This window comes from Pseudonaja textilis, chromosome 13 (genome assembly GCF_049901715.1).
Source record: "Pseudonaja textilis isolate UNSWEBS1 chromosome 13, rPseTex1.2, whole genome shotgun sequence".
Lineage (NCBI taxonomy): Eukaryota > Metazoa > Chordata > Lepidosauria > Squamata > Elapidae > Pseudonaja > Pseudonaja textilis.
This window is the reverse complement of record NC_142002.1, coordinates 18094260-18117177: the sequence shown is the minus strand read 5'-3', so window position 1 is coordinate 18117177 and position 22918 is coordinate 18094260. Positions and strand designations below refer to the sequence as shown.

The window sequence follows — 22918 nt, the reverse complement described above, 5'->3', positions numbered from 1 at the left end:
GACACGCAGCCATCTCCGCCTCCAATTAATTAGAGAGTAACAGATTTCTCTCCCTTTCGGCTCCCTTCCACCTAATAATTCCCTGGGGAATCTAGTTATGATGAGATATTGGAATTGGAGGGTACACCATGGAACCCTTTGAGACCACCGGGAAGTAGAAGGAAGACAAGGGAAGATGGCAAACGTCTCTTCCGAGAAACACAGCCCTTATGTATAAGATAAATGCCTTCCAGTCAATTTTCACTCCTGCTGATTAGATGAAGGTGTACGTACAAGTGTTTTGGGGGAGTAATAGTAGGCAAGCTGTATTTTATTTTATTGCCATTTGATTTCTACAGCTGCCCATCTCAACAAGTGATTCGAGGTGGTGTTACATCCTAAAACATTAAAAAAAAAAACCAATTCAAACGATGAAAGGAGAACAAAATAAATATATCTTTAGAGGAGAATTATTTGTAGCTCAGGACTGAATTGTGGAGTCCTTTGGTGCTTCCTGAACTTGGTGGTTTTCTTTCAGACATTTCATTACCCAACTAGGTAACTTCATCAGTGTTAGAAGGGAGGTTCCAGTCTTCTTCATGGTCTTAGAAAAGACCAACAGGCTTGGGGTCCTTCTGATATCTGAAGGGGAAATATTTTAGAGGGCAGGGACTACAGTATGGGGAATTCTGGGAATTGAAGTCCACAAGTCTTAAAGTTGCCAAGTGTTCTGACCCAGGCTTCCCGAGACCGTAATTAAGCACACGCTTAGTTTAAACAACTCTTGTTTTATTTCAATGCTGGGAACTATGTTCATTCCCAGCCTGTCATGAGTCCCAAACAGTCCCTCGAGATAAGCACCCACCTTTCTCTCCTTTGAACTGATGCCAACAACTAAAGAACTAAACGAACTATAACAAAACCAACTGAAGTACAAAGTCCACACAGAGCTTCAAGGATTAATCTGAACAGAGCGAACGACTTTGCTTCCTGCAAAGGTTTCTCTACCTTTGCCTGTCCTTTATACCTTATGGGAGGGTAAAAAAAAAAACCGCGAAATACCTCTCACACATCATCACAAAATCTCCAGAACTGTAAAGCCTACAAACTTGAAATTGGGCACGTAGGTTCCTCTTGGCTTCTAGGGGCTCACTAAGAAAGGATTTTTTGAAACGACCATCAGAGCATTTAGAGCATTTCCTATATTATTATTATTATTAACACGCTCTGATGCTAAGGAGTTCTACTCCCCCTCCTTACCTGAAAAAAAATCTGTTCCAAATGCAAAACACAAGCAGAGGAGAGGAATTTCAGTTTTAGTTTCACAGCAGTAATCAGCTTTAGGACAGAACAGTTGAGCTAAGCCATGCCCAGGCTCCTTGCTGTCTCCTTCTTGCTCACACAGCAAATACTGTTTCACTTTCCAAACAGCCCTCAATTCTCTCACACACTGACAGGACGCTAGCCAGATGAATACTAATGAATGCTGGTAGGCAGAGGCAGATTTTTTCTCTCCTTACCTTCCTCCCCGCAAAACTAACATAGTTTCGTAGCGAAGCACGGTTATCGAGCTAGTTATCCTATATTCTGCGTCCTATCAACAATGGCGGATGAGCACCATACCAGAAGGTAGCAAGCTCAAAAAGCGAGCTGAGGAGATGACACGTGGTCTCAAGGTTTCCAAGTGATGAAATCCATTTAAAAATGGATTTCGTGGCCTCCTAAAAGTGGAAATGTCTAGCCCGCCACATCTTCTGTCTGAGACGCTGAAGACACACAACCTCACGCAGAGCCAATAGATTGTTTTCCCTTCCCACATAAGCTGAACTAGCCCTTGTAGTCATCTTACAAAAAAAAAGAAGAAGAAAGCAGAGTAAATGTTTCTTTAAAAAAAAAACAAACTTATATGCTTTAGGATTGTCTATGTTTAAGAGACATTACTTCGGTCCGAAGCAGCCGGTGAGTCAGGTTATTAGAGACTCGTCTACTTCATCTGTTATTCATCGGGGAGACAGACAATCTCCCCTTAATTTACTCCTCCCCATCTGTGCTTTACAGCCTGCAGGAGACAGGAAAAAAACCAGTGAATTTTTAAGTGAGTATGTACAAAGGAAGTGGAGGAGGGAAAGCAGGAGTGAAAATCTGCCATGGATTACGGATATCCTCTGAATCGACTCTGTGGGCAATTTTAAACTTAATCGTCTGAGACTTTGTAAAGCCAACAGACCATAGATTTTCTAGTTTATTGTTTATGGGTGTTTATTGGTTCCAATATCTCAGGGGCTGCCCCAAAGAAGAGGGAGTCAAGCTATTCTCCAAAGCACCTGAAGGCAGGAGAAGAAGCAACGGGTGGAAACTAACCAAGGAGAGAAGCAACCTAGAACTAAGGAGAAATTTGCTGACAGGGAGAACAGTTAATCAGTGGAACAAATTGTCTCCAGAAGTTGTAGGTGCACCATCATTGGAGATTGAAGTGGTATAGGGTTTCCTGGTTGGACTAGAAGACCTCCAAAGGTCCCTTCCAACATTGTTAGTCTATTATTTTGGTGTACACACCACCTTGGCAAGAAGGACAGCTACCTAAATCAAGTAAACAAACAAACATGCAAAAAACCAGGTGTATTGTAGAGAGGAGGAGAGAAACTCAATCGATCTGAACCCTCTGTGCAAATCCAGTACATCAGGATTAAAATTTTAGGATGTCACAGACAACCCTGAACAGTTTCTTCCCAGAAAGCACGCTGCCTACCAGAGGCGCCTCTTTCCATTAAACCGAAAAAGCCAAATATTTCTTTCTTTCTTTCTTTCTTTTTTTGGTGAGGCCTGCGAAAAATCAACTCCTCTTCCTCCCCCGCCTTTGTCCCAACTCCTGCCAAATTGGAGGCAGGACTTTCTATTATTATTAAAGTTTTTGGAATGCGTAGCGTAGCCCTGTCCGCGCTCAATACAATGTTTGTAGAGGTTTTCCTCCCGAAACATCGCAAGAGAGAAAACAGGGGAGCTTGGAAAAAGGTAAAAAGAAAGAGAAACGATATTCCCTTTTCCTGTCTTGAGTTCAGGAAGCTTGTTGTTAAAAGGGCTTATTTTCTGAGTGGGTGCTTTCCCCGCACCCCAACCCTAGTGAAAATTAGTTCTGGTTTTCCTCAGATTTCAGTTCCTCTCCCTTGCTGAGCGACGATGCAGCTTTTTGCAGCTTTCGGGCCAGGAATTGTGAAACTGGGAGAACGAAAACATCTGGGCTTTTTTATTTTTGCGCAGCGTATTTGAGGGAGGAGGGTAATGGCTGCAAAGAATTGGAAGGAAGGAGTAAGGATTACTCTGGAGCAGAAAGGGACTGGTATGAGATTTGCTTCTTTTGGGGGGGGTTCTAGCAGAGAACAAACCAAACTTTTGTCAAGTTTGCTAGATTTAGACTCCCAGTTGGGATTCCTGACGGCTTCAATTCATGGCTGGATTTCAAGCATATCGAGTCTGCTCTCCAGATTTTGCTGTGAATTTTTTCTCTAGCAGCCACTAAGCTCAGTAGTGAAAAAAATACAAGGAGAAGAGGTTCTTCTCCTTGGCCCTACCTAGAGAGATGTTGAGGCCACCTTCCTCATCATCCGTTGTTTATCAGATGGGATAGACTCTCAGCACACCTGGGAAAAGCCAGCCTTTTAAATTATTTGTTGGTTTTGTGATCATTCTTACGTGTGTGTGTGTGTGTGTGTGTGAAACATGAAGCAGTGATTCTAGTTTTTGGAGGTAGCAGGCCAAATGATGAAACTGGTGGTGGTAAGACTTGAGAAAATGCGCAGGAGGGCCTCTTTTGCAGGATAAAAATTTAACTACAGCACCCCAGGAATCTAGGGGTACCCTGGTGAAGATCCCTACCCAGCCTTCTCCTTCAGCATTCTCCACCAGCATAGATGCTGGTGCCACTCACTCCTCATGAAGACCCCCTACAGAAGGCAGAATCTAACAGAACAACAGAGTTGGAAGGGGTTTTGGAGGTCTTCTAGTCCAACCCTTGCTCAAGCAGGAAACTCTTCCCCATTTCTGATGAATGGCTGTCCAATCTCTTCTTAAAAACCTCCAGAGTTGGAGCACCCACCACTTCTGGAGATAGCCTGAAGATTATGAAGGGCAGCCCTACACAAAATACATTGTAGTAGGGTAGCCATGAATTTCTGAAGGCTTGTATGACAAGCCTCCAGTTCTCGTGGGCAGGAAGACTTCTTAAGCAGCGAAGTCCAGAGAAAACTGTCCAGTTACATTAGTGGCAACCAAAACGTGTAACCTGAATTCCAGGATGTGGTTAACAGAAAAGAAGTCCTAAAATCCTGGCTTTACCTTTTACCTGTTAGCTGCCCAGTTCTAACTCCCAAACTCCATGTATTGGGATAAGCTCAGAATGAGGCCACTGTCCTTGGGGAGTGTGAAAGAAGAGAGTGTTGGAAAGGTGTTGTGGTGAGGTGTTGATGATCTACAAGAAAATTCGCCTTCTTTTAGACACAGAGTCATCCTTTTTACAGCAAGGCACATCTTCAGCTAGACAAATGCTAATTGGACAAAGATATTTCTTCCCAACAGAATTGTGAAATCAGCATAGCAGTTCAACAAGATAACAAAAGAAGCAAATTCATTGGGAATAGATTATGGCAGTGTTTCTCAGTCTTAGTGACTCTAAGATGTGTAGACTTCAATTCCCAGAAGTACACGATGTTATAAAAAGGAATAGTATAATATGTAAGATAATATGATGTAATGATATTATATAATTGAACATAATGAAATGAATTGAATGTTCCCAGATTGGTTAAAACTTAGATTCGCTCGATAAGAACTATGTAAATTTATAGTTGAATCTAATAATGATACAATAATGATACCATATAATACAATATAATATATATAGTTGACTTAGGTAATATGAATGTATGTTTGGAAGAGGAAGACGGTTGATACTATGAAAGAAATGTACCAGCCAACATGCTGTATTTTGGAAGATGGTTTTATGTTAATGTTTTATCTTTGTGTTTGTTAGTGTTTGTCTTTAAAAAATAAAATAAAAAATCCCAGAATTTCCTGGCTGTGGAATTCTGAGAGTTGAAGTCCACACATCTTAAATTTGCCAAGATTGAGAAGCTGTGGCTTATGGGGATGTTTTCTTGAGTCTAGGGGTTTGTAGTGCTAAACCAGAGCACAGAGGTGGATTCACACAATGTGAGAGCAACATGGAAAGAAACCTCATGATAGGAGAACCTTAAAGTAGGAGAGCGGTGGGAAATTTTAAACTGGTTACTATGCTACTTAAGATTTATGTCTTAGCTTTCACGGTCTACGCAAAGGACTTCTTTCATAATTATTTTAAAAATGTGAGGATCTTTCCTTGATTAAAATTCAGTTGAAAGGTTGAAGGACATCCAGATAAGAAACACATAGCTGTATTATGAAACAACACTAGAGACAGTGTTCCTTGCTAGCAGCAATATATTTTTGATGGTCATAGTTTTCTATTATCACTTCATCCATTCAGTGTTGCTGGAGTGATTTATTTTTTTTTGCAGACATCCGAGATAAATTGAGCTTGGATTTGCTATCACACACAATTGTTGGGAAGAAGTCTTGAGACCAGATTTGTTAGATTACCAAACTCTGGGTTGGTTCACTCAAAGGCCCATCAGGTGATGCCCATGTTCAACCTCAGGTGATATAACACAGTTATGGGCCGATTGTTGGGTTGGACCAGATCTTAGAAGGATGGAAGATAATCTCCACTGTTGTTGTTTTGCAGCTAAATGGGGAGAAAGCAATGGATCTCTTCACCTGCTTACTAATCACATTGCTCCTTGTGGGGATCCAGAGCTGCCCGGAGGTGTGTCGGTGTGTAGCAAAGAAGAAATATGAGCGATATGTTGCAGACTGTTCTTATCAAGATCTCCAGGTGGTCCCTCAGGACTTCTCCTCCAACACCACCACCCTCACCCTGTCCGTCAACCACATTGCCTCCTTGGGTGAAGAGTCCTTCGCCAACACGGCAAAACTACAAGGTTTGTGGCTCTCCTACAATCAAATAGGCACCGTCGCTGTGGGCACCTTCTCTTTTCTGGTACACCTCCGAGCTCTTGATCTCAGTCACAATCAGATTATTAATTTCCCCTGGAGAGACCTATCCAACCTCACATCTCTGCAACAGCTGAAGCTCAGCAACAACCATCTGGAGAAGATCCCTCCAGAGGCCTTTCGGCCCCTTAAGGATCTTCGTTCTCTCTGGCTCAGTGACAATCGGCTCGCGATTCTCTCGGATGGGACCTTCAGTTCCATGCCTAAGTTAGCTCAGCTGCAAATCAACAACAACCCCTTCGATTGCACCTGTAAAATTTGGTGGCTGGATGGATGGCTACAGAGCACGCTGGTGTCGATTCCAGAGAAGAAGTCCGTTACGTGTGCTACTCCGGAGACACAGAAAGGACTCATTCTTGGGAGGTCCTTGAAGTTAGACTGTGCCCTTCCTTCGGTGCAGTTGGTCTATCATTCCAGCTTAGAGAACAGTAAGTTGAAAGATGGGCTAACTCTTCAATTGCACTGCAATGCTGTGGGTAAACCCCCGCCGAAGATCAGGTGGAAAATCCAGACAGCTGATCAACATGTGGCCATCGATGGGCCCAACGTTGAAAGAGAAGAGGACTTGTTGCGAGATCCTGCAGGTTCCTCGCAGAGCAGAGGGCGCTTTCTGGTCTTCAAAAATGGATCCATGGCGGTCACCAAATTCAGCAAGGCCAACGAAGGTATTTATACTTGCCAGGCCTATAATGATGTTGGCTCTCGTGAGGCTTTTGTCCACGTGGCTTTGACCGGCTCTGAGAAACCCACCACTTTCCTCAAGAACCATCTCCAAGCCAGCAAGAATCCAAACAAAACTGGTGACATCAGAGAAGGCCTGACCTCCGACGAAAATGTGAAGTTTGTCTATTTGATTCCTACCATGCCCAAGACTGTTTGCAATGGAGGAACTCAAAGCCAGTTGGGTTTTTGGAGTTTATTTCTGTTCTGCTTGCTTGCCCATTACAGCTAAGACATTTGCAATCTAGCATCGGTGAGAAAATCCAACTTATTTCTATAGGATGGCCCATGGCAGCTCTTAGTTTAGGTAAAAGTTTCACACTTTGGTTCTTAGACGAAGAATCTTGATTTGAACTGGGGCAGGATTCCCCATATTCTCAAGTAAGAAAAGAAACAGACAGGTGAACAATGAGAGAGAGAGAGAGAGAAAAAAAAAATCAAAAATACGGATAGGCGAATTTGATTAGGTGAATAGAAGCAGTCCAAAACCTGGCAAGGATTTGAAAGTCCAGAACTGTTTTTCAGGAGGAAAAAAATTATAAAGGGAGAAGGGAAAAGGTGACTAATTTCTTGAGGATGCTTATCTTGACTTGGTGGAAATGGTGGAGAACTTTTTGATATATAAGCTCAACTTTGTCAGAGACAGAGTAGGACGAGAAAGTCGAATTTAAAGATTTCGGCCTATGATTCTCAGTTCTGAGTATCTGACCTGGCACAATTTAAATCTCTAACTAGAAATGGTCCTTGGCTCTATTTGTTGAGAAAGGCATAATTTTATTAGAGATCAAGTGTATTGTAGTATTGTACAGCCAGAACTGAGAATCGCAGGCCAAAATCGCTAAGTTCTACTTTTCTCTCCCTTAACTGTCTCTTACTGCCCATCCCAGCGTAACTAACCAGGTTTCAGGAAAGATGTTTTCATAACGGTCAGTCCTAGCATTGTTTGGTATGTAACTCCCTCCCTCTTCCAGATGAGTGACATTGAGGCAGCGTCTTAAGGAGACACCACACTTACTTTCATTTCCCCAAGCATTCCCCTTCTCCACAGTTCCTGTCACCACATAGCAGTGAAGCACAAGCCAGCATAAGGTGGCAGTTGACAGTCTCTTCCAAAAACATCCCGAGAAGGAGCAAGCAAGGGATGATCTACACATTCTCCAGCTTGGGGAAATGGAAAGTCTAGCTACAGTCTTCCAAGTCAACGGTGGTGTACTTCCGGAAGCCTTCTTCTATTCCTGCTCTCTGATCTTTTAAACTGGCAAGACCTGGAAAAGATCTTTTGCAGCAAACCAGATACACACTTACACATACACGTTTCTCTATCCAGTTTTATTTTTTGAAAGTCCCGACATCATCAAAACAATCTCTCCATCAAATGCCTCCTTCCAGGATTCGACGTCCGGCGGGCCGAGATGCCCCTGAAGACAAAAGCACACCTTCTCCAAGAGACTAACCATGAGGTTTCATTTATTATGCATCATAGTAGAAATCAGGTTTCTGTATTCTTTAATTACTCAACATTCATTAGATGTATGCAGAAGTCATCTGGCCAGCTCCTGAAATTAGAGTTTTTATTTTATTTTAAAGGAGATGGGCGGGAACCTTACTTGGTCAAGGTAAGAATGAGGAGAAGGAACTCCACAACTTGACATGAAGAGGTATTGTCAAAAAGACTCAACTATGTAGGGACTTTCTCAATGTAACCTATTAGAACTGGAGGGATTAAAAAAATCTGAGATGTGTTTTTTTTTCTTGTGCATATATTTTGATTGTCCAGTTTCTTCTTCTTTGTCTCCGTCTTCATCTTCTTCTTCATATTTATGACACAACTCTTTTAATTCTACTGAGGAATGGTGGCCACTCTGTTAAACATCTAGACAACCTGGAACAGTGTATGTGGGAATTTAAACAAGTTAAAGGAGCCTGTTCAATGCATTTATACAAATTCTCCATCTCAAACATCACCCCACTCCTAACATTAAAAAAAGAACCCATTATGTACATTTGCAAAACTCTCAAAATCTCCATACTTTGGTCTCTATTTTGCTTTTAACTTCTAAGCCTACCATCCTTGGCTTTCTTTCTTGCTAAAAGTGAATCCCACAAGATTTAGGGTTCACCAAGCACTTCAGAGGGCTTTGAAACCCAAGATGTGCGAAGGGCAACATTGACAGGTTAAAAACAAAAACAACAACAGGAGAACACATGCTAAGGAACGTCTTGTTATGGAGAGAAAAAGACCAGCTTTGGATCAATTCCAAAACTTTGCTTTGGGTGTCGTGGCCATCAAGAGCTGTTTGTCCTGGGGTGGAATGGGGTGGGGTGGGAAAGGAAAGGAGGACAGCTACGCCTCTTGTCATCTTCTAAGTCTACAAAGAGGTCGGGATAGACACACGAGCCTGAAAGAGGCACGGAGAAGAAGTTGAAGAACCCCAGTTGAAAACTCGTGATGGAATCCATCCATTATCACCGGATGGGAGTCCATTGTTTTCCAAGAAACGTTGCCGGTTCCATCAAGGCTTGGTGAGGCTGGCCTTGGTCTCATTGACTGTCGCATCCACAAGGGCCCCTTTGCGATAGGGCAACAGGGAAGGGTTGTTGAGGAGGGTGTAGGCCAGGCGCCATCGCACCCGGTTCTGTTGGCCCTTTGGTGCTTTGGGTGATGAACTGGTGGTCTTCATGAGTTTGATTCCTGTTGAGAAAGGAATCTGGTTGAAACGATAGTCTTAAAACAGGAGTCCTCAAACTTGGCCATTTTAAGACTTGTGGACTTCAACTCCCAGAATTCTCCAGCCAGGCTGGAGAATTCTGGGAGTTGAAGTCCACAAGTCTTAAAATGGCCAAGTTTGGATACCTCTGTCTTAGAAGGATGTGTGTGTGTGTGCGTCAGCTTGAAGATAACCTGGAAAGAAATTCAGAAGAAGCAAAGATTATGGGGCAAGTCTGAATTGATAGGTTTGTTTCGTGCAATCAGATCCCAGGCTTGAAAAGACAACCTTGTTAAGTTAGAGAAAGAAGATTTTTTTAAAAAGAAAGATAGAAATATAAAAGAGAGCTGAAGAGGAAAGTGAAAGTATCATCAGTATTATTTGGCCTTGTTTCTTTGGAACGTTTTAATACAGGTAGTTCCCGACTTACAATAATTCATTTAGTGACCGCTCAAAGTAATAACAATACTGGAAAAGTAACTTTTTCACACCGCCGCAGCATCCTACTGTCACGTGATCAAAATTCAGGCGCTTGGCATCTGTCTCATACTTACGACAATGGCAGTATCCTGGGATCACGCAACTGTCAGGATTCCGGCAGTGGCCATAATTAAATCCAAGTTTCCAAGAAGCCAAGTTTGAAAAATGTCAAAGGATTTATTAGGAGCGAACATGTCGGCATGACCTGTGTGTAGCTGACTCTGAGACATGTAATTCACTGTCACCCTTGACCCTGGTTTCCCCACCCCCCCACCCCTCTGGGTGTATTGTAATTTATATTCTCCAATGGGGCACATCCATAGCCAAGAGTCATCAATCATGTTCTCCAATTAGAGAAACTCCAGTCGCTTAGTTATAATTTTTGCAAGATATGAATGGAATGCGCTTTCGATTCCAAACTGCTGTTCTTTCAAATTCCTTTCCCCTTCCCCCTTTTCTGGTCACGGCAACTCTAAAACGGGCATAGAAATGTTTTATGAGTTGACAGCAATCCCCTTTTGCGACTGTCTGACAGCAAAGTCAACAAGGAAGCCAGATCTACTTCACAACGGTGTCGCTAACTTAACAACCGCAGTGGTTCACTTAATTAACAACAGTGGCCAGAAGACATAGAATGGGGCCAAAACTCACTTAACCACTGTCTCATTTAGTGAACAGAAATTTTCGGCTCAGTTGTGGTTCTAATTTGAGGACCGTTCCTTTTATTTCCGAGGAAAGTTTGGAGTGACTTTGGGCAACCGTCCGTCCATTTTTCTCCACCTGCCTATTGCGGTTCCTGGACTCGATCCTCCTCGGATTGAACTCTTACCTTCTTCGGCGTCTCTGAGTTGGAGGGTCTGTATATTTTGGGCACTTTGCCAACGGAGAAGCAAGAGGCAAAAGGCTTTCATTGCTGGGTGTGATTGGCTGACCTCGATTTTCAAATATTGGCAGTAGGTACGGTGGCCTGCAAGAAAGAGACGGATGCAGAGGTGGTCTTTAGCCAGTTCTGACCGGTTTTGGAGAACCGGTAGCGGACATTTTGAGTTGTTTGGAGAACTGGCCAGTACCCCACTCTGACTGGTCCTGCCCCCATCTCTTCTCTGCCTCCCATTGAGTCCCAGCTGATCGGCTGGGTCTTCTTTGGTTGCCCTGCACAGAAGAACGGAGCTGGAAAGCAGGTTAGTGCGGTATGGAGAGGGAACGGGGATTTTTCAGTATCCTTCACCCAGGAATGGGGAAAGAATAGAGATTTTGCAAACAAATCTACAGGGACTTCATAGGATCATGCCAAAAGGTTCATTTTTTTTTTTCCAAGAGGCAAGTGGAGTTTCTGTTTTTTCTTTGAAGACGTTTCGTTTCTCATCCAAAAAGCTTCTTCGGCTCTGGGGAATGGAAGGAGGTATATTTTTTGCGGAATATAAATCTGCAAGCTCTGACTGGATGGTGGGGAATGATTTATATTCAGTGATTCATTTTTTTTTGTTGCTACCGGTTCTGTGGGCATGGCATGGCTTGGTGGGCGTGGCAGGGGAAGGTTACTGCAAAATCTTCATTCCCTCCCCACCTCACTAACCTGCTTTCCAGCTCCGTTCTCCTGTGCAGGGCAACCAAAGAAGACCCAGCCAATCAGCTGGGACTCGGGAGGCGGAGAATAGATGGGGGCGGGGCCAGTCAGGAGGTGGGATTTTCCGGTTCTCTGAACTACTCAAAATTTCTTCAAAACCGGTCAGAACCTGCTGAATACCACCTCTATTTATATTCCATTCCCCACCATCCCGTCAGAGCTGGAGAAGCCGCTTGGATGAGAAGCAAAACACCTTCAAAGAAAAAACCCAAACACTCCAGTTGCCTCTTGGAAAAGAAAAAGGCAGCTTTCGGACAACCAAATGACCTGGAGGACTAAGAATTTCCATAGACTTCATACGACACGTGTGAATGGAGTTCTATGCATCGTGAATGAAAAGGAAGGATGCAGCCAGGGTGCAAGGGGCTGGTTTCGGGGGAGGACGGATGGGGTCTTGTATTCCTTACCTGGATCAAATCCCTCCACCCCACGGCTCAGCAAGCTCCCATCCAACTGGCAGAAATGAACAATATTATAAAGGGCCGAGATGACCAGTCTCCAGATTCCCGCCATTAAGCCCAGGAGCACATTGATAGGGAAAAACATGTAAGTCACGATGTAAAACGCTCTCCTGCAAAAGAAGGAAGCAGAGACGGCCACGAGTAAAGCATACAAACGCATACGCCAATGTACACAACTTGCTGCAACAATATAACAATAAATGTCCAGGTAGCATCAATGCCAGTCATGAGGGCTCTCCACATGACATAATTTAATAATCACCTATTGGTCAACTCCCTGGGTAGATGGTCCCGTTCCAGAAAGTAGTAGCGGACCAGCAGGTTCTGGACAATGAGTGAAACAACCAAGGTCAACCAAAAGGGCCTAGAAAAAAAAAGCCCAAAATCATCGATCATCCAATGAATGAAGGTTCAGTTTGACTAAAAGCAACAATTTAGGGGTATAGTAGTGGTTCTAACCATCACATTAGAAGCTAGTGTGATGTTGGGGAAATGGTTGTCATCTGGCTTTGCTGGCTGAGGAATTCTGGGAGTTGAAGTCCTCCAGGCTTAAAATTGCCAAGGTTGGAGACCCCTGGTGGACTTGTGGACTTCAAGTCCCAGAATTCCTCAGCTGGCAAAGTTGGCTGAGGAATTCTGGGAGTTGAAGTCCACCAGTCTTAAAGTTGCCAAGGTTGGAGACCCCTGGTCTAAACTCAACAACTACATAAAGAGACATTCCTACTTCCAAGCTTGGTGGGTTTTAGTTCAGGGAGCTAGGTGGACAGGACAATCGATGGGTTGGGACCTCTCAACGTTCATAAGGCAGATGAATCGCATGAACCTTCTGGGCTTGGCTCTCTGGAACACTTACCACAAGTTCATCACAATTTTGAAAAGAAACATGTTGCTGCCAGACTGCAGTGGGACAACGATCAGGAAGGTGAAACACACGATGCAAATGAAGAAGACAAGGTGCTGGATGAAAAGAGCTGCAACAGAGACAAAAATGCCCGTTGGGTTGCAAAGAAGATCACAGATGGACATCAGTTCTGACCTTGGGACCACCACAGAGATGGGATTCAGCCGGTTCTGACCGGTTCTGGAGAACCAGTAGCAGAATTTTTGAGTGGTTCTGAGAACCAGCCAATACCACCTCCAACTGGCCCCACCAACCCCATCTCTTCTCCGCCTCCCGTTGAGTCCCAGCTGATTGGCTGGCTCTTCTTTGGTTGCCCTGCCCAGGAGAATGGAGCTGGAAAGCAGGTTGGTGGGGTGGGGAGGGAAGGGGGATTTTGTAGTGACCTTCCCTTGCCACACCCACCAAGCCATGCCACGCCCACAGAACTGGGAGTAAAAATATTTCAATCCCACCACTCGAACACCTTCACCTCTCCCCAGCTGAACCCTTTTCCACCCTGTGGTCCAACTGTTGCCTAGAAGGTGGAGTATAAGGCCAGAGAAATAATAAGGACTCCTTCAAGTCAAGTTTGAAGACACATCCGTGCAGTTTTCTTGGCAACAGTATGGATGTGGTTTGTCATGACTTTCTTTCTTCCAGGATGTTTTTTTTCCAACTTACTCCTCTTTCCCTCCCACCTTGTAAGTTGTGATTAGTGCTCCTCAGTTACCTAGGCAAGCAAAGGATATCTGGAACCCCGTGAATTGCATCCAGCATACGAGAGACTGCTGGGAAGGTTGGAGTTTGCAGGGACGATAGAAAACATTTTCAACAGCCCCTCGGTAGAGACACTGGAGGTTAGTCCTGAAACACAGGAAGAAGATGTGATCAGGAGGAGAGAAGCGGGAGGAGGAGAAGGAGAAGATGATGAACAAGGAGGAGGAGAAGGACAAGGAGGAGAAGGAAGAAGAGGAGGAGAAGGAGGAGGAGAAGGAAGAGGAGAAGGAGGAGCAGAAGGAGAAGGAGGAGGAGAAGGAGAGGAAGTGGAAGAGGAAGAGGAGGAGAAGGAGAAGGAGGAGGAGAAAGAGAAGGAGGAGGAGAAGGAGAAGAAGAGGAAGAAGATGAAGGAAAGAAGGAGGAGAAGAGAAGGACAAGGAGGAGAAGGAGGAGGAGGAGAAAAAGGAGGGGGAGAAGGAGAAGGAGAAGGAGGAGGAGAAGGAGAAGAAGAGGTGGAGGAGGAGGAGGAGGAGGAGGAGGAGGAGGGGAAGCAGGAGGAGGAGAAGGTGAAGAAGGAGGAGGAGGAGGAGACGATGAACAAGGAGGAGGAGAAGGACAAGGAGGAGAAGGAAGAAGAGAAAAAGGAGGAGGAGAAGGAAGGGGAGAAGGAGGAGCAGAAGGAGAGGAAGAGGAGAAGGAGCAGAAGGAGAAGAAGGAGGAGAAAGAGAAGGAGGAGGAGAAGGAGGAGAAGAAGGAGAAGATGAAGGAGAAGAAGGAGGACGAGGAGAAGGAGGACGAGGACGAGGAGAAGGAAAAGAGGAAGAGGTGGTGGTACTTTGGACCTCTGAACCCTGGGAAGAGGCCTTACCTATGATTTCCCAAGGACTTCATTAACATGCAGAAGGTCACCAGGCAGGAGAGGACCAGAGAAGTGATGAAGCACACTGCAAAACAAGAATGGGCAGAGAGGGATCCAGACAAGGGCTGCAGGATTCCTAAAAGATTGCAGTTTGTTTTTTTTCTCAAGATGAAAACAAAACCCACCGGGATCTCAGTGAGCGTCAGGCAAAAAGAGGTGCAAATTTAATCTACATTTGATCTATAGAAGCTATGGGTTCTTTCTCTAAAGACATGGTTTTATTTTTCACCTCTCAGAACCCGTAGAGTTAATTTCTTCTCTGTGTCCACCAGGATCTGCCCAGGGCTTGGTTTAGCAGGAGGTGACAGGAGCCACAGGGCTGTTGTGTGTTGTTGGGTAGGAGGCCCCCTTGTATCCTTCTTCGCAGTTTCCCTGTGTCACCAGGTCATCTACTCCACGCACCTGGTCCTCAGAAGTCTTTACGAGGGCAAACATCACCAGAACGTTCTGCTCTCTCTCTGTGCTGTTTGTTTCTGACAATCTCCCCCAACTTTTGACAGTTTCCTGATTGCATTTTTTAGAAAAACATCCTACGCATCTTGGACCTTAAAATTACAGGAAGTTTTACAGACCGTGAAACAGATCTCTGAAATTATTCTGTTTTCTCCAGGGATATGTGAAAAAATGCCTTGGCTCCTGTGTTTAGTTTAGCCTCGGCCCTGACATCTATTTTAAGGCACGGATAATAACTAAAGCTCCATCTTTCTTAGGAAGAAATAGGCACCCATTCAGATTCGCAACAGAAGCACATCGGAGTGCAAAACATGCTCGCTGACATATGTTAAATATTAAGGACGTTGGAGGCCATGATTCAGACCTCTGATTTGAAGGCGTTTGGATTGAGTCACCCATTTCTTGGAAGGGGATTGCAGAATTAAATGGCAACAGCATCAGTCTAAATAAATCTTGAGGGGTTAGAGACTTATGGACTTCTCTGCAGGTGTCCCACATTTTATAAAGACTGAGTCAGATCTCCAGATCTATTTAGTTCAGTTGCATGATCCAAAGGGATATTCTGACTCAAACTTGTCAAATGGAACGGTTGAATTGCCTCTTTAGGATAGATCTTGGGTGATCCTTGCAGGATTACAAAAGATGAGATGTCCACTGTGTTCCTTCTTTTTTAAAAATATCATTTTTAATATGCAACGGTATCTTGGTACTCAACGGCGTTGAATTCATTGAATTTAGTACTCGACGCATTTCGATGCAAACATTTTGCCCTGTTACTCATTGTTTACTTGGTACTCAACGCACAAGCTAGAATTTGTCAGTATTGGCTGCCTTGTGACTACTACTTTATTTTCTAGGGGTGGGTGGGGAATGTTTGGTACTCATTATACCCCTCGGAACCAACTAAGGATGAGTACCAAGGTACCACTGTATACTTTTTATATTGCTGGGGGAAGTGAGACAATCAAGAATCAATATGCATTGTTATTGCTTGTTGAATTCCTTCTCAAAATTGATAATTGAATTCCTTCTAAGCAGATGTCACCTTACTGTGATGACCTGGGGCGTGGTACAAAGACAACACAGTCAAATAAGTAAGAAGGGTCCCTTTAATATCTCCAACTTTGCCCCCAATGTCCAGGTTACCTTTGGCTGGAGAAAAATTCTCCCAGGAACAGCCTTTAAGTGGAGGAAATTCAGTCCGAAAACAAAGTAAATACAAACTATAACTAAAAATCCACACAAACCACGCTGCAGTAATTAACTTGACAGGGCAAGAGAAGGAATTTCAGACTTGAAAGCACAGCCAAACACACACAGTTTGGGAAGACACCAGGAACCCAGATAAGCCTCGCCGATACCAGAAAATTCACAATTTGCTCCCAACGACTTGCTGTGTACCGCTTGCCTTTTTAAACACTGTGTTCCCAGCTGCAGCTAATGAAGGGAATCAGGGCCCTTTCCTCCCCGTAAGCCATGCAACTCACATTGCTCCTTTCTCAGTTCCTCCCTGCCTGCCCTAGGGTGAAGTGGAGGTGGGCCTAGGTCTTCCTCCAAATTCCCTCTCCCTTGTACTACCTCTTCCCTGTTCTGTCCCGCCGGACTTTGCCCTTCCCCTGTTTCTTCCACAGCCAACGGAGCCACACTCCCACTCCCTGTCAGCTGCTCGGCCTCCCCCTCCAAATCAGATTCCAACAGGGGCATGACACTTACTCTGCTCTGCTCTGAGTTCCTGGACCTAACTCTTGCATTCTTCAAGATCCCTCTCCATTCTAGCTGCAGTTGGGCAAACACTGTACTGTAATGGACACTGATGTCCAAGGTTGAAGGAACGTACCTTCCAGGGACCAGATGTAGTGCTTAGCCGTTGCCAACTCTTTGTCTCCCGGAATACTGGCAGGCTTTTCAGAAGGAATTAGACCAAACTGGACAAAGAGTGCAGTCATTTCTTTGGTCATCCCAGCTCTTATGATCTGGATATTGGGGATGAAGGATGCAAGTAGAAGAAGGGACACCTGCAAACCAGGAGAACACAGATGAGTAGGCTGGTCCTACCACAGGTGGACAGGTTGAGAGGAAACTATGATGTACTTTACCTGGTAGACAGCTATCACAGCCATGGCTAGAGAGAGGACCAGTTTCAATGGGATCTGGAAACCTGCAATCACAAAGCCATGGCTAATCTATCGAGAAGCATATTCTGATTGGTAGAACACGAACCACGTGGTCTTCCAATAACTTGCTAGTTAAATTTTGCCCGTTGGGGATATTTTTAGGGTTAATGAGACCTGAATAGACCCAGATGAATTCAATACATGGATTATGTTGAAAAACAGGTCCATAAGGAGAGAAGGAGAAAGTCAAAGAGACACAGAACATCTCAGCAACTTCCTTGCTTCAGAACATACGTGGCCATCACAAAGATGTAGATGTTCTGCAGATTCTTCCAGAACAACTACCAAACTAGAGGGGCAGTATAAAAAAAAACCAAGCTACCCTAAGCCCTTTCAATATCTCCCAAGAACCTAATGAAAAAGAATATATATATAAATATATATATGTATATATATTTAAATGAAGTACCTTCTTGGGGTATGTATACAAATGTACGTAGGTAGGATTGGAGGCTTGAACGCATGCTTGGCTTCACTCCATTGATGCTGAAAGAAGAAGTTCAAAAGAACTGCCCAAAATGCAAAACTTGGTCCGCTTTTGGGATTCTCCAGTTCTTGGGGGCTCAAATGGTGGCCTCACCTTTTCTTGGGTGTTCTTTTAGCCAGGATGTGCTTCAAATAGCCTTCATAATAGCTGCTTCCAGGGTCCTTCAAGCAAACAAGGAAGCACTCAAGATGAGATTCCAATCATTTGGGGGCCTTCATTAAATCCATGAAATCAATACTTTCCCCCTTCCAGATGTTGCCCAATATCTCCCCTCCTCTCCCTCCCTCCCTCCATTTTTTAAAGGTAGAACTGCAGTTGAGGACGCTAGCTGCAGAAGATTAGCAGATCCATAGAAGAGGATGTTTATATATCAGGGTTTGAATTATGGGATCCTTGGTGCTCGTTGAGCTGGGTTGAATTCTTGTGGACGCTTCATTACCCAACTAGGTGTCCTCATCAGTGTGAGCGAGTGTGGGGTTTGTTTCCTGTTTATATTCAGTAGCTCGCCCTGCGGCCAGCACCCAACAGTCAATACCCAGATAAGCAGGGATTAACATCGGACAAACAATCAACCAGAAAACAATACCCCAATTAAGAGAAAACCATATACCCCATCAACCCTGAAAGAAAAAAGCCGCTATATATTAACAGGGAGCAAGTCACACTCAGTAGCACTGATGAAGTTACCTAGTTGGATAATGCAACGTCTGCAAGCAAACATCCCTGGTCAGAGAGCACCAAGGATTTAGGCTTATACTAACTTTAAAAATCATTATTGTCACTTTAAATTTACACCAATCGTCATAACATTAAAATTAAATTTCGTGGCATAAAATGCTCTTCTACCCTAACAAGGTTACAAAGCTGCCTCTCTGGGCCTTTTCTCCTGCATTCTCCCCGTGTTTTTTGTTCTTTGCTTAGCAATAAGTAAAATGAAAGAAATAGGTCTGATTTGTGCCACCCCTTAAAAATGTCTCTCATAATTTCCATCTGCTCCGCGAGTCGTGATAACAGTTGCAAAGGTGCTAATTACATGGCTGCACAGATGCCCGACCACATCTGGTGTGAAAGGAGAAGAACGGCATCATTCTGAGAATTGTGAGGAAAAGAGAGAAGACTGGGCACACAATGATACACACACACACACACACACACACACACATATATAGATAGATATATTGTGTACGTCTGTGTATGTATGTATATGTATGTGTGTGTGTGTGTATATATATATATATATATATATATATATATATATATATATATGGATCTTTGGTTGTTGGGTTTTCTCCGCATAAGATTTGAAGTATCTAGAGCAGCGTTTGATGAAGTCTCATTCATCATCTTCAGGCTTCTGTCTTCGGCTCTGTGCTTCTCAGAGTGAAGCAATTCACTCTGAGAAGCACAGAGCTGAGACAGAAGCCTGAGATGATGAATGAGACTTCATCAACATTGCCTAGATACTTCAAATCTATGCGGAGAAAACAACACAAAGATCCACATACAAATACCGAAAACCTCAGAAAACATATATATATACAGAAAACATATACAGACGTACACAATACAGAAGCCTGATGATGGCAGATGAGATTCTGCCGAAACGTTGCTACAACTTTAAAAGCACAACTATAATGGCGTGGGAAAATACCCGAACAAAGCTGAATACCATATATATATATGTATATGTATATGTATATGTGTATGTGTATGTGTATGTGTATGCATATGGTGTGTCCCTTCCTCTCTTCCATCTCCCTCCCTCCCTCACTTCTATCTCCCTCCCTTCCTTCTTTCTATCTCCCTCCCTTTTATCTTCCTTCCTGCCTGCCTGCCTTTTCCTTCCTTCCTTCCTTCCTTCCTTCCTTCCTTCCTTCCTTCCTTCCTTCCTTCCTTCCTTCCTTTCTCCGTCCCTCCCACCCTTCCATCTCCCTCCCACCCTCCCATCTCCCTCCCTCCTTCCCTTCCCTTCCCTTTCCTTCCCTTTCCCTACCCTTTCCTCCCTCCCTTCCTTCCTTCCTTCCCTCCCTCCCTCCCTCCCTCCCTTCCTTCCTTCCTTCCTTCTATCTCCCTCCCTCCCTCCCTTCCATCTCCCTCCCTTCCTTCTCTCCCTCCCTTTCATCTCAGGGTTATATAAACGGTTGGATTTGGTGAAACCCAAAAACCTGCCTGCCCATTTCCGCCTGCACATTCCCAGGCAAAGGCACCAAACGCATTCCTCTGGCTATTGTTGGGTTTGCAAAGCAGGGATTTCTTACACAACAGTCCGAGGGGATTACAGCACCGTTGCGCCAACAGCCTGCTTTTTTTTTTTTTTTTTTAATACAACTGTACAATAAGGCATCCATTCTCCTCTGAACCAGGGACATTAAGACTCAACTTTTCTGGAGCTGAGAGCTTGGGTTGACACAAACAAATCAACGAGAGGTCATTAGGGGGAAAAAGCGGATTTTTAAAAAACCAGACCACAGCTCTCTTTCCTAATTTTGGATGTACTTCATCCAGGTAGTCCTTGTCTTACAACCATTTGTTTAACGATGATTCACGATCGTCAATGGCTTGTTTGTTGCCTCCTTTGGAGCTGGAGAGGGCAATGTCAAGATCGGTTACCTTCTCTGTCGCCATCCTGGCGTCCCTTTTGAAGCTCTCGACCAATTTTACGGGGTACCAAAGGCTCAGCACGGCGAGGCACAGAATGATAGGCAGGTAAGAAAGCAGGGAATAATATCTGTAGATCTGAGAAGAAAGGAGAAGAAAAAAAAAAGACAGAATAAAGTGGCTACCACTGAGCACTGAGGAGTTGAATTATATCTCGGTCAACATCCCTCAATGGCTAATGTTACACTGGAAAGTTTCCAGACCCAGGGATTGTGGTTTATGGACCAGATCTCTCTGCCACAGCGACGACGCAGTGATGAATTTGAAGAGTGAGTTGGTCCCTCTCGCGAAGTCCTCTGTGAATTGCTTTGAGGTGCAAAGTCAAAAACAAAGAGAGTGGATTAGTTGCTCTCCTCCACACCCCTTTTTTCAGATCCTCTGGAACCCCAAGGGGGTGTTCTTGGCTGCTTTCTTCCTTTGGTGGGACTCAAAATATGCTTTCATGTTAATTACAAGCTGTGCACATAATTGCTTTCTGCCCTGCTTCCTGGATCCTGAGAACACACTGCAGTCCATGGGAAATCCAAAGAGTTTGCTACTCCTATTAAGTCAAAGCATCCGCTTTGTCCAATGTACGGGTAACAAATGATTCCTGGTCTGAAAGCCACCTGGGAGGAACCCTGGTGCCATATATATTCCTGACAATTTGCTCCTTAGTTATCTCCTTTCTCATTCTTCTGGGACAGATCCTCACATTTCCCTTGTAGTAGTTGCATCCTAAAATCTACTTCACCGAGTTCAAGAAACATAAGTGACAAACGACCATGGGCCTTCTGAAGCATCACCATCAAAAGATGTATGCAACTGTGGCCCCAGTTCAGTATCCCCCCAACTCGAAGTGTGGTCTTCAGACCTTCTCCAGATGTTGTCTCCAGGATGTCCTTCTGAATATCATCAAGGCAGAAATGGCTTTATGCTTGGGGAGTTTCTATTAATTGCTTCAAATTAATACGTTTTGATTCTATGGCCCAACCGCATTTATTAAAAATCCAAAATTTGAGTCCCAAACTTCTCCCAAAATGGGCAGAAAGTCTCCAGGCTTCAGGCAAGAACTCTAGTTCAGGGGTCCCCAAATTTGGCAACTTTTAAGACTGGTGGACTTCAACTCCCAGAATTCTGGGAGTTCAAGTGCACAAGTCTTCAAGTTGCCAAGTTTGGAGACCTCTGCTCTAGTTGCACCCAGTTTCTCCCTGTCAGCTTCTTTCTTCTTTCTCTTTACCTTGGATGACTGAGGACATTCCACCTTTTGCCAGATGTAGAGCACACAGTGACACCAGGACAGAAGGCAGCCAAGCAGGTATCCAACTCTGTGTCGAACAGTAGCGCATGCCAATAAGGGATAATAGAAGGCAGGATAATAGAATAAAGCCAGCACCTTCCAGTACTCTAGACAAAGAGATCAAAAGAGAAGGACTAACGTTAAAAGCCCAAGTATTTCTGCACAAAGACAGGTGGACAATGCAAATGAAAGAATGGGTAGGGTTGCCATAACCTCTGCTAAGGGGACGTCATTAGATTTCCCATAGAAGGCAACTCATGGGACATTTATTTGTACAACGATGGCTGTTGGCCAACAGACCTTGGATTGGTCCTGTCCTTAGGTCAGATTTCTTAACCTTGGCAATTTTAAGACAGACTTCAACTCCCAGATTTCCCCAGTCAGCCACTGAAGTGAGTCGAAAGTTCACACATCTTAAAGTTGCCACGGTTGGGGGATCTTGTCTTAGGCAAAACAAGGAAAGTATCTAAGAAGACAGAAATGGCAGATGTTCTCCCAAGTTCTTTGTCTGTTCCTCCTGCTCTTAGTTGAAATGGCTTTTTAAAAACCAGAGCTGGGTCTATTTGGAGAGATCCTTCACCTAAAACCATGGTGGAAAGAAGGCAGTACTTTTTTTTTTAAAGGCCGTTCCGCCATCTAATGCCAATTGGCACGAGTCAAAAGCAGAGTAGCTCTTTTTCTATGGCTACTTGTGTTGCTTTCTCTCTGGGAGGAAGGATGATATAAGCTTGCTTTGATCCATTGAAGTGATTTCTAATGTTCTTGTGAAGAAGGAGATGATAGGCTGGATTAGACACAACTCTTAGCCACAACTCTTAAATACGATATAATCAGGAAGCAGCTGATCTCATCCCCATGTCAGAAGCACCAGAATGGCTTGTGTAGAAAGGGAGATGTTCCAAGTAAGGTGGACTTATTTTGTCCTCCATATTCTTTCTTTACAGAGTGACAAATTCAATGCACCTTGGAGGCCACTATGATGACCCGGGGCGTGGCACAAAGGCAACGCAGTCAGATAATCAGTAGGAGTCCCTTTATTAGCTCCAACTTTGCCCCCAATGTCCTGGTTACCTTCTGGTTGGAGAAAAACACTCCCAGGAACAGCCTTTGGCTGCAGAGAATCAAGTCCAAAACATGGTCAACAAAAACTGTAACTATAACTTACAGTTAAGTTATAGTTCTCAAGGCAAGAAGAGGCCATTAGTCCGGCAGGGCATGAGAAGGAATTCCAGACACGAAGGCATGGCAATAACTCGACATGATTGGGAGGA

At 44.1% G+C, this 22918-nt stretch overlaps 2 protein-coding genes across 5 annotated transcripts in view; one reads left to right on the top strand and one right to left on the bottom strand.

Moving 5' to 3' along the window:
* The first annotated feature begins 2871 nt into the window (after window positions 1–2871).
* Window positions 2872–21840, top strand: LOC113442301 (immunoglobulin superfamily containing leucine-rich repeat protein-like). Of its 3 annotated transcripts, XR_003374961.2 has the most exons (3): window positions 2893–2991; window positions 5756–7205; window positions 21816–21840. XR_003374961.2 is itself a non-coding variant. In XM_026709793.2 (2 exons), exons 1-2 carry the CDS (start codon window positions 2896–2898, stop codon window positions 7034–7036), a joined length of 1377 nt encoding a protein of 458 aa, XP_026565578.2. In that variant the 5' UTR covers window positions 2872–2895; the 3' UTR covers window positions 7037–8546. The 3 variants fall into 3 exon arrangements, 2 of the variants coding, with proteins under 2 accessions (XP_026565578.2, XP_026565579.2); XM_026709793.2 differs by lacking the exon at window positions 21816–21840 and having other exon boundaries at window positions 2872–2991; window positions 5756–8546; XM_026709794.2 differs by lacking the exons at window positions 2893–2991; window positions 21816–21840 and adding an exon at window positions 3239–3316 and having other exon boundaries at window positions 5756–8546.
* The window catches only part of STRA6 (signaling receptor and transporter of retinol STRA6), a 36462-nt gene continuing 20959 nt past the window's right edge, over window positions 7416–22918 (bottom strand). For both annotated transcript variants that reach the window (XM_026709792.2, XM_087941567.1), the window contains exons 6-18: window positions 21588–21754; window positions 20321–20446; window positions 17804–17871; window positions 17633–17709; window positions 17146–17207; window positions 16887–17064; window positions 14546–14621; window positions 13691–13824; window positions 12934–13051; window positions 12343–12444; window positions 12027–12190; window positions 10822–10959; window positions 7416–9496 (exon numbers count right to left, since the gene is read on the bottom strand). In XM_026709792.2, coding sequence (XP_026565577.2) covers window positions 9318–9496; window positions 10822–10959; window positions 12027–12190; window positions 12343–12444; window positions 12934–13051; window positions 13691–13824; window positions 14546–14621; window positions 16887–17064; window positions 17146–17207; window positions 17633–17709; window positions 17804–17871; window positions 20321–20446; window positions 21588–21754 — 1589 coding nt within the window. In that variant the 3' untranslated portion in view covers window positions 7416–9317. The remainder of the gene's footprint in view (window positions 9497–10821; window positions 10960–12026; window positions 12191–12342; window positions 12445–12933; window positions 13052–13690; window positions 13825–14545; window positions 14622–16886; window positions 17065–17145; window positions 17208–17632; window positions 17710–17803; window positions 17872–20320; window positions 20447–21587; window positions 21755–22918) is intronic.

What these genes read in the sequence shown, in the direction of transcription:
- LOC113442301 (XM_026709793.2), top strand. Translation starts at nt 2,896, where the DNA reads ATGCGTAGCGTAGCCCTGTCCGCGCTCAATACAATGTTTGTAGAGGTT. An exon ending in ACAGGGGAGCTTGGAAAAAG is followed by an intron (nt 2,992 to 5,755) that starts GTAAAAAGAAAG and finishes GTTGTTTTGCAG; the next exon opens with CTAAATGGGGAGAAAGCAAT.